Consider the following 12704-nt stretch of genomic DNA (forward strand, 5'->3'; position numbering starts at 1 on the left):
AAAGAAAGCATATATACGCTTAACTCGTGATTATGATGCAGTTAATGTTGCTAATAAGGTTGGAATAATATAAATATATCTATATGTGATTGATATGGAGGGAGAAGTGTATATAGATGTATTTATATGTAATTGATATGGAAAGAAAAGTGTATCTGTGCAATAAAGCATGTTGATATAAAAAAATCTTGTTACTATATTTCTTTAGAAATTTTATTCAGTAAATTCCTTTTATTGATTAAATGACGAAGGTGAAGCATTTCTGAAATTTCAAACTTTAAGTTCTTTTCAGATAAAATAAATGTTTACAAAATCAAGAAATTAGTATTTTTCATCGATTATGTAATACTTAGTTACTAACACTATTTCACTGCTAGATAATTATGTACAATGTTCGTATGCCCATCACAGGCCTACATATATACATACATATGTACATGCATTGTTCATCGATTGACCAGATTTTCAACAGTAAAAAAACACGATTAAGTTCTCTTTCTGTTTCTTTGTACTACTAAATAAACTAAATAATACTAAATAAACATTTAGGAAAGCAGCATACATTTGTGATTAGCTTATGCATTTGTGATTTAACTGACTTTATTAGTTAAGGGTACACAAATGTACATAATATGCAAACATATACAAAATATCGACAGTAAAGTATTCGTTCTATTTTGTGGTTGAAATGAAGAAATTAATTTCTATTTAAGTTTCATTTATTAGTTATACTCAAAAAAATGCGCATTTCCATAAACATCAGCGATCAACTTATCGTTTAAACACGAAGAATGAATTGCACATCATAGTTTAGGTTAGGTTTTCTGTGTTGAATAACATCAGAGTAGTAACTTTCTGATCTAGAAATCTCTTTATGGGCTGAAATTAAAACGATACTACTTATTTACTATACTTCAACACGAAGAACAAGTCAATATGAAGTTCCGGAATTTTATTATACATATACCTATAATATATGTATACTTAAATTAAATGGTACTTGTAGTAGTCATGTGAGCAAACTATGCGCAGAATTAGGAAAAACCTGTATCGTAAATAAGCGCCAAATGTTTATAAATCATTTGAGAGCCAGGAATATTAAAAGAAGGGAATCTTAATGGTGCACCGGAAGTGCCAGGGGACCGAAGGATTAGTTTGCTCAGTCTGCCGCGAATCTTCGCTGGTAGTGGATGTATTTTTGATGGCTCTGTGAAAATTAAGGTATTTTCAAATGAATTTTAATTAATGCAGTTTCGTGTACTTAATATTTTGCAATAAATATTTATTGAAAATGTTTAGTCTCACTAATTATTACTTCTATGTTGTATGTTCTTTATTCGGATAGTTATAAGATAATAAATTTATATCTTAATTACCTATTACTTCTTATTTGAGATCTTTCAGAATAAGTATTTGATATTATTTTTACGTACTTTAACATAATACAATAGTAGTTTTAAATTAATTTTACTAATAATTATACTTTTAATGATTTAAGTATTTAGGTAGTTGTATGACAGTATTGGATGTATTATTAATTAGTTAGCTAAGAATTTGAAATTTGTTAAAGTATTATTGATCATTATTATTACATATTTTATATTATAACATTATAAGATAGTAGTCCAACTATTGATTAATTTATTAACTAACTAAAACTTCACGATTATAGTTGAAGTATTGGATATCATTATTATGTATTTCTATAGTGTTTGAAGGTACTTTTGATTTAATTCTAAATACTAACAATTTATTTTAATTGATTATTGAGTAGCTGTTCCATCGTTGTTATTTAATGATTTGCATTCAATTAAATACAATTATCTGCGATATGTTACTTTTTTAAATCAGAAATTATTTGAAAGTTTAATTAAATACTAAAAATAAATTCATATCTTTGTATTGATTATAGAAAAATCAACAGAATACCGTTGCAAATGTAACAACAATTTCTTGACAAACGATTGTATATTGTGTAATGGAATTATTTATTGTAAATTGTTCCATAAAATATACTCGGAAAAAGCTTAAATAAATCAAACCACAATAGCAGAAATAATTAAAAACACATGAGTTCGAGTGATAGAAAAATCGAGTAGAAAAATTTCGAAAAAAAGTAAACTCCAATTCCTCAGCGTCTTTCTACTCTTTAGTTTTCTTAAAGAAAGAATTTATAATTATTAAGAATTTATAACCTATAATTTATAACGATACAACTATAAAATTTGATAAAGTAAAATGTTTATTTTACTAAAATCGACTGAATAATAATAAAAAGAATAACAAATTTACAGCAGACCATCCTCCTATACAAGTACAAAGGAGAAGATGGTAAATTAAAAAGGATAACATCAAATGGAGGTGATGCGTTTGCCTGTGAAAACTGTAGCGCGTGGTAAACTCAATAAACTGGGTAAACTCGTTGTCTGCGGTAAGCGCCGATGATTTCCCACGAAGATGATATCAAGAGCACTCGGTTAGTCGATCGGTTAGTCGTCGAGCTTGAGAACGTCTAAGCGAGAGCGATCGATCGGTTCTAGTATGCAGAAGATGAGGACTTCAGAGCATCAGGGGTTCTGTTGATGGATCTGTTCTGACATGGGTAGAAAGGAGAGGATTCGCAAATAGCTCAACTCGCGATCTCTTTGACGTTGCTCGGCGGTAGTTTGGACAAGGAGAATTGGCCCCGTATAGCTAATCAAACTGGCTCCGATCGGCGATAGAAATAAAATGGTAACTACGGATACTTTCACGATGTCCATAGCCATTTGGAGTTCCTCAGATTCCTCTCCGTTCCGCAAGTGTTCGTACGCCATCGGTCCCAAAGCTGCCTTAAAATTCAAGGAATCGATGAATCTCGCAATCGAGATTACACACACCTAACCTCGAAGTATAAGCGAAGTCAAGGAGATTCTATATGTATATGTATATATATGTCGGAGTAGGTTGGAATTTAGAATTAGGGTTAGGGGCGTGAAACGAATCTTCGTTTGGATTACACATTGTCGTTATGCGATAGAGAAGACATTGACCAGTGCAAATACGATTATTACAGAATTTGACAAGTAACCGTGGTAATTAGATACTCGAGGAGCTAATGACAATGATCCTAGGTTCAATAACGAATCCGCGGACAACGGGATGATAGATGAACGTGCTCACAAAATCTAGGTCTGACTCTTTGTTGGTAAAATGTGAAATAATCACTAGTCGTAAAGACGTTATTCTTTAGTCGATGAGATTGCGAGAGAGAATGACTTTCCTGTCCCGACGATGCCACAGAGGAAAACTACAATGGGGTGTGTCTAGGGACACGAGATCCTTGGATTCGTCGAGGATAGCCTTCGTTTAGAAGGTGAGGGAAATTGGCGTTGCTGCTAATTGGCCAATCTCCATATCGGTGGTTAGAAAAAGATGCTAGCCGCCCTCGAAGGAAAGTTGCTAGTGGGAGACGCTGTTCGTTGAAAAATAGGTCTCTCCTATCTTCCCGTAGCTGGGACAAAGATTGTTTGTCTGTCTGAAGGACTTTAGCCAACTAAATCTTAAGATTTATAACGAGCCCTCAGGCTAGCCGAACATGTACTGCGAAGACGCATCGACATCTGGCAATCACCTTACTCGAAGAATAGGGTCTGCGTGTATATTTAATAATATTTCTTTTAAGGAGAGCTATAGAATTACTCCCTACCTTTGTTAGACAAAGCGTCCATCCCGTGACCGCGGCTACGTTCGGCGACTGGTTGTCGCCTCGAGCCCAAGCTCATTATCACAAATCTCGAACAAATACAATCGGATCGAATGACGACAATTGTTTAATTACGCCTATAATAGAATCTAGATTACGGTGTTAAGGGATTTTCCCGAAGTTCCAAAGGGAAGGCTCCGATGTCCTTTCATCTCCGACATATATAATACTTTTTTATTTCGTAAGGCTACCTGCTTGTAACTATTGAATCGTTGTCTCTTATTGTTTGGAAAATCGATCATTGGTTTATTAATTCGATTATTAGTTTAATTCACTGATTATTTGTTAATTCAATGTTATTTGGCTAATCTAAAAAATATCCGATATGTTTAAATGTTTAAAATAGGACACACATCATCGATTTCGATGACCTTGAAATATGTTGTCAAAGTCAAATCTAGCAATAAGAGAGTAAGTAGCTTTTTCCTACGCTATAATCGCTGCTGCCAATAATAATAATATTACGAAATATATAAACTAAATATTATAGACATATAAACAGAAACTGTTTTAATGGCTCTAACTAAAGTTATAACGAAAAAATTAGCATAGCCAGGGCTGCATAATTTTCTCTTACTACATGTATTCTTCATGGCATACCTGTATGGTACCCTTCGGTAGCCAACAAACCACTACGAACAATCGTTCTTTCCACGTCAATGGAGTACGCCAGGTCGCCAAATAAGTGGCGGCACTTCTTCCCTGTGTTCGTCGTGTATAACGAAGGAGACGTATATAACATGAAAGAAACGAGTTGAAATTAATTTGCAATTTTTGGTAATACATATACAGTGATTCTCGAAAATATTTCAACATTTATCGTAGAAAACTTTCATGTATGTATACAAAATATTTTTCAGTATTGACGATATAACAGAGAAGGGGAGTGATTCTACATGAAAATAACAAATCGAAAATATCAGATAAATTGTTTCCATTAGAGGTTTTGTTTTTAAGAAAACCGACTTTAGAAATTCGTTTGGCGTATGTGAATTTGGCTAGCTATCGACTACTAGGTATGAGTAAACAATCGACAGGTGATTGATTATTCTATGAACACGCAAAGATATGTAAAAAACGTGGAATAACATTTTTGCATACAAGGTCTCATTTTCGAGAAAATAAAGTTTTAACATATTTAATTAAAAATTTACCATCAATCCGATTAGAATACAGGATATATAGAGTCCGAATCTGGATACAGACCAATTCACGAATTCAATGTCAGCACCAATGACTCCGACCAAAATCGGTTGAACCAGCTGCCAAAGTGTATGCGTCACTCGTCGAAAGGACGTCGTCTAAATTCATACGAACGTGTTTTCGTACGATCAGTCACAAAGTCTACGTCCATATTTACTAATTGTATTTTCGACCAATCGCGGTGTTACGTCGCGCAAGGCATCTGCACGTCATCCGGCGCTGCTTGACCGCCAACGGTCTGCGCACCGTCCTTCGACCCTCGATAAATCCAAGGAACCCGTAAAACGATAGCTTTTAATGCTATTGTTTTGACATATGTCGTCAATTTACGGAATAAGCTCCATATCCTAGAGATGCTTTCTGTTTATAGCCAGTTTAGAAAGGCCCTTGGATTTACTACACGCTATTAGGAAACCCGAACAAAGCAGGTAGTGACTTAGCAAAAAACGAATGTTTAATCACCGGGAAATCCAGGTTTTCCGTTAAACAAGACATCAACTAGCAACATTGATAGGAGGCTCCATCCCCTCTGGTCATTCTTTAACATTGACTTAAACCAATGGACATCGTAGGTCGTTGCCCTCACTCTACTCACGAAAGGTGTGAACAACGAATCCACGTCCTTAATAAAAAGGGAAACACCCACACCGAGCTTTCTTCTGTAATCCTACGAAAACGAACTACAGTGTTCCTACAACATTCATCCTGTCGATTACGAGGCTACTTCGGTTGTCTCTCTTACTCGTTCCTTGACTACGTCATATCTTAGGATATCGTCTACGTTACTGCATATCAGTGTAAAAGTGTTGAAAATATATAACGTTTATAGCTCTGTTAATCACAGTGTTATACTTATTCAATCACCCCTATTATCCTAGCCGAAATAAGGGGATCGATCTATTCGTGGTGTCGATTCTTGCAATCGTAACGGGAATTTACGACTCCCGTTGACGCGCACTCTCGCAACCGCGTCTCCCCGCGATAGGCCGAAAATACACACGGGGAGACGCAATCGCGAGGAGAGACGTCAACGGGAGTCGTAAATTCCCGTTACGATTATAATAATCGACACCACGAGTTGATCGATCCCCTGATTTCGGTTAAGATAATAGGGGTCATTCAGTTAGTATAACCTGTGATTCACAGAATTATAAAATATATATTTCCAACACTTAAGTTACACTGTTGAGTAGGTATAAATCGTAGATAACAACTTGTCGCACGAAGAGAAGATAGATATGCACAATAGAGCAAGGCTCTTATAGTTGAATTTCGTATGTTAGTGGACGTAGCACTAGAGGATACTTAATAGACGTTAGATTTGTGTAGGACAAGTAGTTGATTTGACCCTGCTGATGTTGCAGGAGAAGTAGTTGACTTTCCTAGCGGTGTAGGACAAGTGAGGTTGAGTGAGGATGCTGTATCGGAAGAAAGCTAGTCGAGGGTGTGTCTAACGCACGGGACCATCGGATTTGTTGATGCCAATTTTGGTTAGGAAAGTGAGGGCAGTAGACATTGCTTCTGATTGGATAAAAGAAGGTTGGTGGACTAGGAAGGGCCTTAGCCACCCTCGATAGAAAGTTGCTGGTGGGAAGCATCGTACGTGAGAAAAATTAACTTTCCCTTGTCAAGCCGTAATAGACAATAGTCGTTAAAAAGTGATAAAAAAAAGGACATTTGTTCGGTCTGAAGGACTTTAGCTAGCAAATTGCTGGGATTTATGAGACGGGTCCTTAAGACTATTGAGGGTACGCCGTAAGGATGAGCGGACATCTGGTGTATGACCTGGTCTAGGTAGAGGGTCGCCCGACGTAACACTAATTTTTATTTATAACCAATATGATTAAAAATTACAGTATAAGAATTAGTAGATTAGTTTAACTGATTTTAATTACGAATAACTGTTATAGATTATCAAAATGTTTTCAGTTATCGATAACCGTTATCGATGAAAAATTTTCCTTTGGTTACCAATAACTCATTATAGATAAGAGAATTTCTTTTTTGTTTGCCTATAATCATTATGTACGAGAGAAATGTTATTGTTATCGTCGATAACCATTATTCATGACAGAATTCTTTTTTGCTTATTGATAAACATTTTTCACGACGGAATTTCTCTTTGTTACTGCTAACACCATTACTGATGACAGTACATTTTCTTTTGTTACCAATAACTACTACAGGTTAATACCTTTTTATAAAGAGTGTCGAAATAGAGATCTTTAGCCGAAGTGTTGTCGCTGCCAGATGAAAAGAGAGTTTTGCGTTTCGTCCAGGGACTACCGGTGGACTCGTCAAGTAAGGCTATGCCCGGTAGTCCCTGCCTTAGACGTAGAGGGAGTCTCGCTAGGTGCGGTATTTGTATCATGACACCGTATTTCGACCACTAGCGAGATGGACAGACTCGTCATCGACGTAGCCCTCTGGTGTTGACGGTTGGTATCCGCGGATCGCCCGGGAGGTGTTGCGCCGCGATAATGCCTCGACCTGTCGGCGTCCTGTTGGTACCGATCCGCCACAGATCTATTAATCTATATAAATATATCCAAAAGAAATTTCATCTACCATATAAATAGTATAACTTTCTTGACCTTTAGAGTTTTTCCACACGACTATTAATAAGATATATTTGGATGTTCTGATTTAAATGTCTCTCCCCTTGTATAACAAACGAATAGAGGTGACTTTCGTCTAAGTCTAGATAGTACCGATCATTATTAGAGTAATGTTAAAATCAAAATTAACGATGGCCGAAAGTAACCAAAGAAAAATTTCGTCACCTATAATGGTTAAGCAACACATTCACACCCCATAATATCAATAACAGTAACCTCAATTGTCATATCGACAAGGATGCAGTAACCACTAGTACCTCAACCGATAAACACTACATCATACCTAAAACAACAGAACAAGAAATTAGAAACATAATCGAAAAAACAAAAAACAATAAAGCACCAGGAATCGACCTAATCAATGGTAAAATTCTAAAAAACCTACCTCCAAAAGCGGTACGACTAATCACAATAATTTACAATGCAATATTAAGAATCCAATACTATCCTAAACTATGGAAACTAGCACAGATCAAAATGCTACCTAAGCTAGGCAAAGACCCACACCAAACAGCATCATAAAGACCAATTTCACTACTTCCTGTACTATCCAAAATACTAGAAAAAATAATTTACGCCCGCTTAAAACAAATAACAGATAAGGAAAAACTGATACCAGATCACCAATTTGGATTCAGAAACAAACACTCTACGATAGAGCAAATGCACAGACTCACTAACGAAGTAATAACAGCACTAGAAGGCAAAGAATACTGTACAGCACTCTTTATGGACATAGAGAAAGCATTCGATAAAATAAACCACGAAAGCCTTCTACAAACAATCAGGAAACAATTCCCGAAACAAATATACCATTTATTAAAATCGTACTTAAGCAGCAGAACCTTTATAGTAAAAATTAAAGATTCATGCTCTGAAGTTAAATATATCAAGGCAGGGGTTCCGCAAGGAAGCGTCCTAGGACCAATGCTATACACATTATACACGGCCAACATACCAACAACCACCAATAGCAAAATATTGACATTTTCGGATGACACAGCTGTACTAGTTAGGCACACGAACCCTGTAACAGCAGTCACATTACTACAAGAACATATCACAAAAATAGAAAAGTGGCTTCAAGATAAACAAATTAAAGCAAACCCCGATAAATGCAACCACACTACATTCACACTGCGAAAACAGATACCACCAAACATTACACTAAACGGCACGCAAATAACAGAAATAAGGCAAGTCAAATACCTAGGACTCCACCTAGATACACGATTTACATGGAAACAACATATTAAATCAATAATATACAAAATACAGACAGCAAGGAGACAAATGCAATGGTTAACAAGTCGAAAATCCAAACTAAGCATAGAAAACAAACTAAAAATATACAAAACAATTATAAAACCAGTCTGGACGTACGGAATACCACTATGGGGAACAGCAGCAATGAGCCATATAAACAAAATAAAGATAATCCAAGCTAAAATCTTCAGAACAATAGTAAACGCACCATGGTACGTCAGAAACGAAGATATACGGAAAGACCTTGGAATACCAACGGTCAAGGAGGAGATTAGCAGATACGCAAGAAGGTACAGAGAAAGAGTAGCAACGCACCCGAATCGGCTAGCAGCGGAAACGATCAACACATCAAACATAGAAAGAAGACTAAAAAGGAAACACCCAACAGATCTCACAAAGGACACAACCTAACAAACACGAAGATGGTACCCCGCTGGAGGTAATCACCCACATGCTATATTATTACAACACCAAGATATAACATTTTACCAAATGTCCTACTGGACAAATTGTAAAATTCAAATAAATAAATAGAAAAAAAAAAACAAATCAGTTGATCCCCTATTTTGGTTAAGATAATAGGGCTGGTTTGAATGATAGTAACACTGAGTTAACAGTTTAAATATAACTTCTATTTCCAACAACTTTTGAAGAATATAAGTGTCTGCGAGTGGTTGAAGTGTTTTCAGCGATGTGTCTTCTGATCGAAGAGTTAATAGCAAGTGATTTTCTTCGACAGTGATGTCTAGAAGGAGAATTAGTGATGGGTGCTGACCGCCCCCCACCAACGTCGCTCGCGGTAGAAATGGCCTTCGAACATCGTGCATGAGAAAACTCGCTTATCCCATGTTTTACCGTAACGAGCAATAGCCCCACGGAACGTTTCGACTTGAAGGACGTATCGTGGCAGTTAAGAGTCTCTACATTAAAGGAAAAAATGCGAAATCGTATGACGGCAATTAACGGTTCCTTGGGATTATTGCGGGTCCGAGCAAGTATGTTTACACAGCTGCCGATCATCTTGTGCGAAGGATGGACGAGAACATGTGGTTGGATCGCGGGACGTAATAAGAAAAAAGTTCTGTCATCGATGATGGTTATCGGTAACAAAAAAAAATTTTGATCCTTTATCACGTTTATTTGTAACCAGAATGTTTAAAAATCATCTTTTCTTAATCATTTAGTTTTTTGAAGAATTTGGTTGAGCATTTAGCGATCACTGTCTTCTGTTTAAATGAAAATTACTTTTTTGTTAATGACATTTCTCACAAAAATTTCGAGAATAACTGCAATTTTTGGTTCGTGCGTGTTTTATCGAAGAAACTAAATACTTATCTTACTCTACTTATGAGCTATGAAGAGACGAGTGTAATGAAAAAAAGACGGAACACTTACGTCAAAAGAAACGGTCAAAATTCTCCAACCAACCATGCTGACGAACGACATGACTAAACTGGCGAGGTATCCTCCACCAGAGATGGTCATTTTAGCAGTTGCTGTTGTGCACATCAAAGAGCCAAGCACCAAGCAGATTATTCGATACCAGTTGACGTGTTTCTAATTCGTTGAACGCCGATAGAGGAAACAGGGAGAGGGCAAGGAAAGTGAAAGAAAGGATACTCACGTGGCTACGATGAGGGATAAATACGAAGCAGATACCCAGAAAAGTTCCTGCCATAATGCCCAATATCGAATCGCGAATACCGATGGATAATATGTAATACCACCATTTGCTTCTATCCTCGTCTGAAAAACAATTATAATTATCTATGATTTATTGCAGACGAAAATTCGCCTAAATAACAGATGTGAATGTTACAATTAATGAAAATGGTGATCAAAAGACGCGAAAAATATATGCACGTAAAGAAGAAGAGAATTTCATTGCGTATATCGAATTAATGATTGTTATTATCATACATAATTGAATATATGGATCCTTTATAGTCTAACGTTTCTTCGAATGTTACAAAGATAATTCTTAAATTATACGATCATACCGTTGGCGAAGACGAATGAGTAGCAAATCGTGAACAGGGAGACAACATGCACAACGTCGATACAGGCAGCAGTGGAAAGAATCGTAGCGAGCCCATGGTCTTCGCCATAACCATGTTCAGCCAAAGCCAGGATAGAGTTCATGATTAACACTGGCGACATACAGCCGAGTATTGTTCTTTGCACCGATATAAGTTGATAATAAAAACGAAAAATAATCAGTAATCTAAAAGTAAACGAGCGCGAAGAGGAAAAAAGGGCATATTCCTAGCAGAACCGTATTTGGTAAAATATAACATACTTTGTAATATTGTATTTCAATTAAGAGGGCTTTTCTGCAATGAGAATGCAGTTCCACTTTCCAGTAATTTGTGTAAACCAATAAAAAAACCAACTCAAAATCATTTTGCATATCCGAGCATGCTATAAATTCATAATGAACTAATTTAATTTGGGACAAGATTTTATTTAATTACTCTGTGTGACATGCATATACAATTCTTACTATGTGCACATCACTATATATTAACATTGACATCGATCGCGTTCATCAATATTTGTATGTATTAATAAACTTTTGCGCTTTTGAATATAAGCATCAGAAAATTGATGCTATATATGCGAGTCTTTATTATATACATAACAAAACACACACCGTTAATTGTTCATTTTCTCATTTAATAGAAATAGGATATGAAAATTAACGATGTATAAATATATCGTATTTTGTAAAACATGGCTTTGCCAGGTATCTGCCAAAAAAGAAAAAGATATTGTCTTGTTTTAAACTGGTCACTCACCCAGCCATAAAAGACCAGTCCCAGTGATACGACAGAATGTATCTGCAGCATATCGAGAGAACGAGAACTTCGATCGAGGAAGGAACGATGGCCAGCATCATTATGAATATAGTATGTTTTCCCAGACTGGTAGTTGACAGCTGAAGTCCAGCGCGTATCATGATAAAGGTTAGGCAAAATGTTCTGATCTTAGAGGTTGTCACTGCACCGAGTTCTTCGTGAATATTGTAAAGTCCAGAATTGCGAACTATTATACCGGCGACTAACATGCCGAACACCGGTGGAATCCTTAAGTAAGGAATTGATGACAAGCACCAGCCGAGCCAGGCTGAGAATAACGCGAGGATGTACAAACCAAAACCGTCGTTTGTCGGTAACATCGTGTCGCCCAATATAAAATATAAAACCGCCCAACCCATCCACATTATAAACACGACAGTCGTTAAATGGAATAATTTTGCCCAGGTGATAAATTTGTATCCGAAATACTGTGAAATAGGCTTCGTTACTATTGCGTTGCGTATCAGAGGAGGAAATATGGTTATTCGATGACAAAACGTGATATCCTCATATTCGTCTTGTAGCTCATTATCCATTTTTTACAATCTTCGTTTCTATTTTCTTCAAATTTTAGTCCTTTAACTTGCTGATATTATCGTAATCTTTCTAGCTTCGATCGATCGAATCCTGATTCAGTCGATTAATATAGGAACTGATTATTCTTTCCACGTATAGTAATCGTGACACTGTGACATCGAGGTTAAGCTTTTCTTCGATTGTTTTCTTCCGCTTCGAACGGTACTGATCGATACTTGCTTGCATCGAGTGTCGATAACCATAGTCGATTTGTACTTTCTAAGATTATTATTAGTATCAATACAGTTTACTTACATTAATATTCGGATGCTGAGCTATCTCTGTATTTGTTAGAAAAAAGTGATTTGATTTTGATCGATTGTGTGCTGGTTTTTATTGGTTTACCCAAATTACCGGAAAATGGTTTCTTGTTGTAGAATGATAAAAAATAGTTTAAAACCTTTAATATGTTATTTGTAAATTCACTAATATTTGTAG

The 12704-nt window shown here is 36.1% G+C and overlaps 1 protein-coding gene across 1 annotated transcript; it reads right to left on the minus strand.

The window, feature by feature from the left end:
* Positions 1-1574: 1574 nt before the first annotated feature.
* LOC138188141 (sodium/hydrogen exchanger 9B1) lies at positions 1575-12406 on the minus strand. The gene is made up of 7 exons (XM_069129653.1): positions 11631-12406; positions 10833-11008; positions 10457-10578; positions 10228-10389; positions 4900-5046; positions 4346-4447; positions 1575-2831 (listed from the first exon to the last, which is right to left on the minus strand). The coding sequence occupies exons 1-7, from the start codon at positions 12224-12226 to the stop codon at positions 2568-2570; spliced, it is 1569 nt and encodes a 522-aa protein (XP_068985754.1). The 5' UTR covers positions 12227-12406; the 3' UTR covers positions 1575-2567.
* Between the last annotated feature and the right edge of the window lie 298 nt (positions 12407-12704).

The sequence above is a fragment of the Bombus flavifrons genome, chromosome 16 (genome assembly GCF_040668555.2).
Source record: "Bombus flavifrons isolate JBK064 chromosome 16, iyBomFlav1_principal, whole genome shotgun sequence".
Lineage (NCBI taxonomy): Eukaryota > Metazoa > Arthropoda > Insecta > Hymenoptera > Apidae > Bombus > Bombus flavifrons.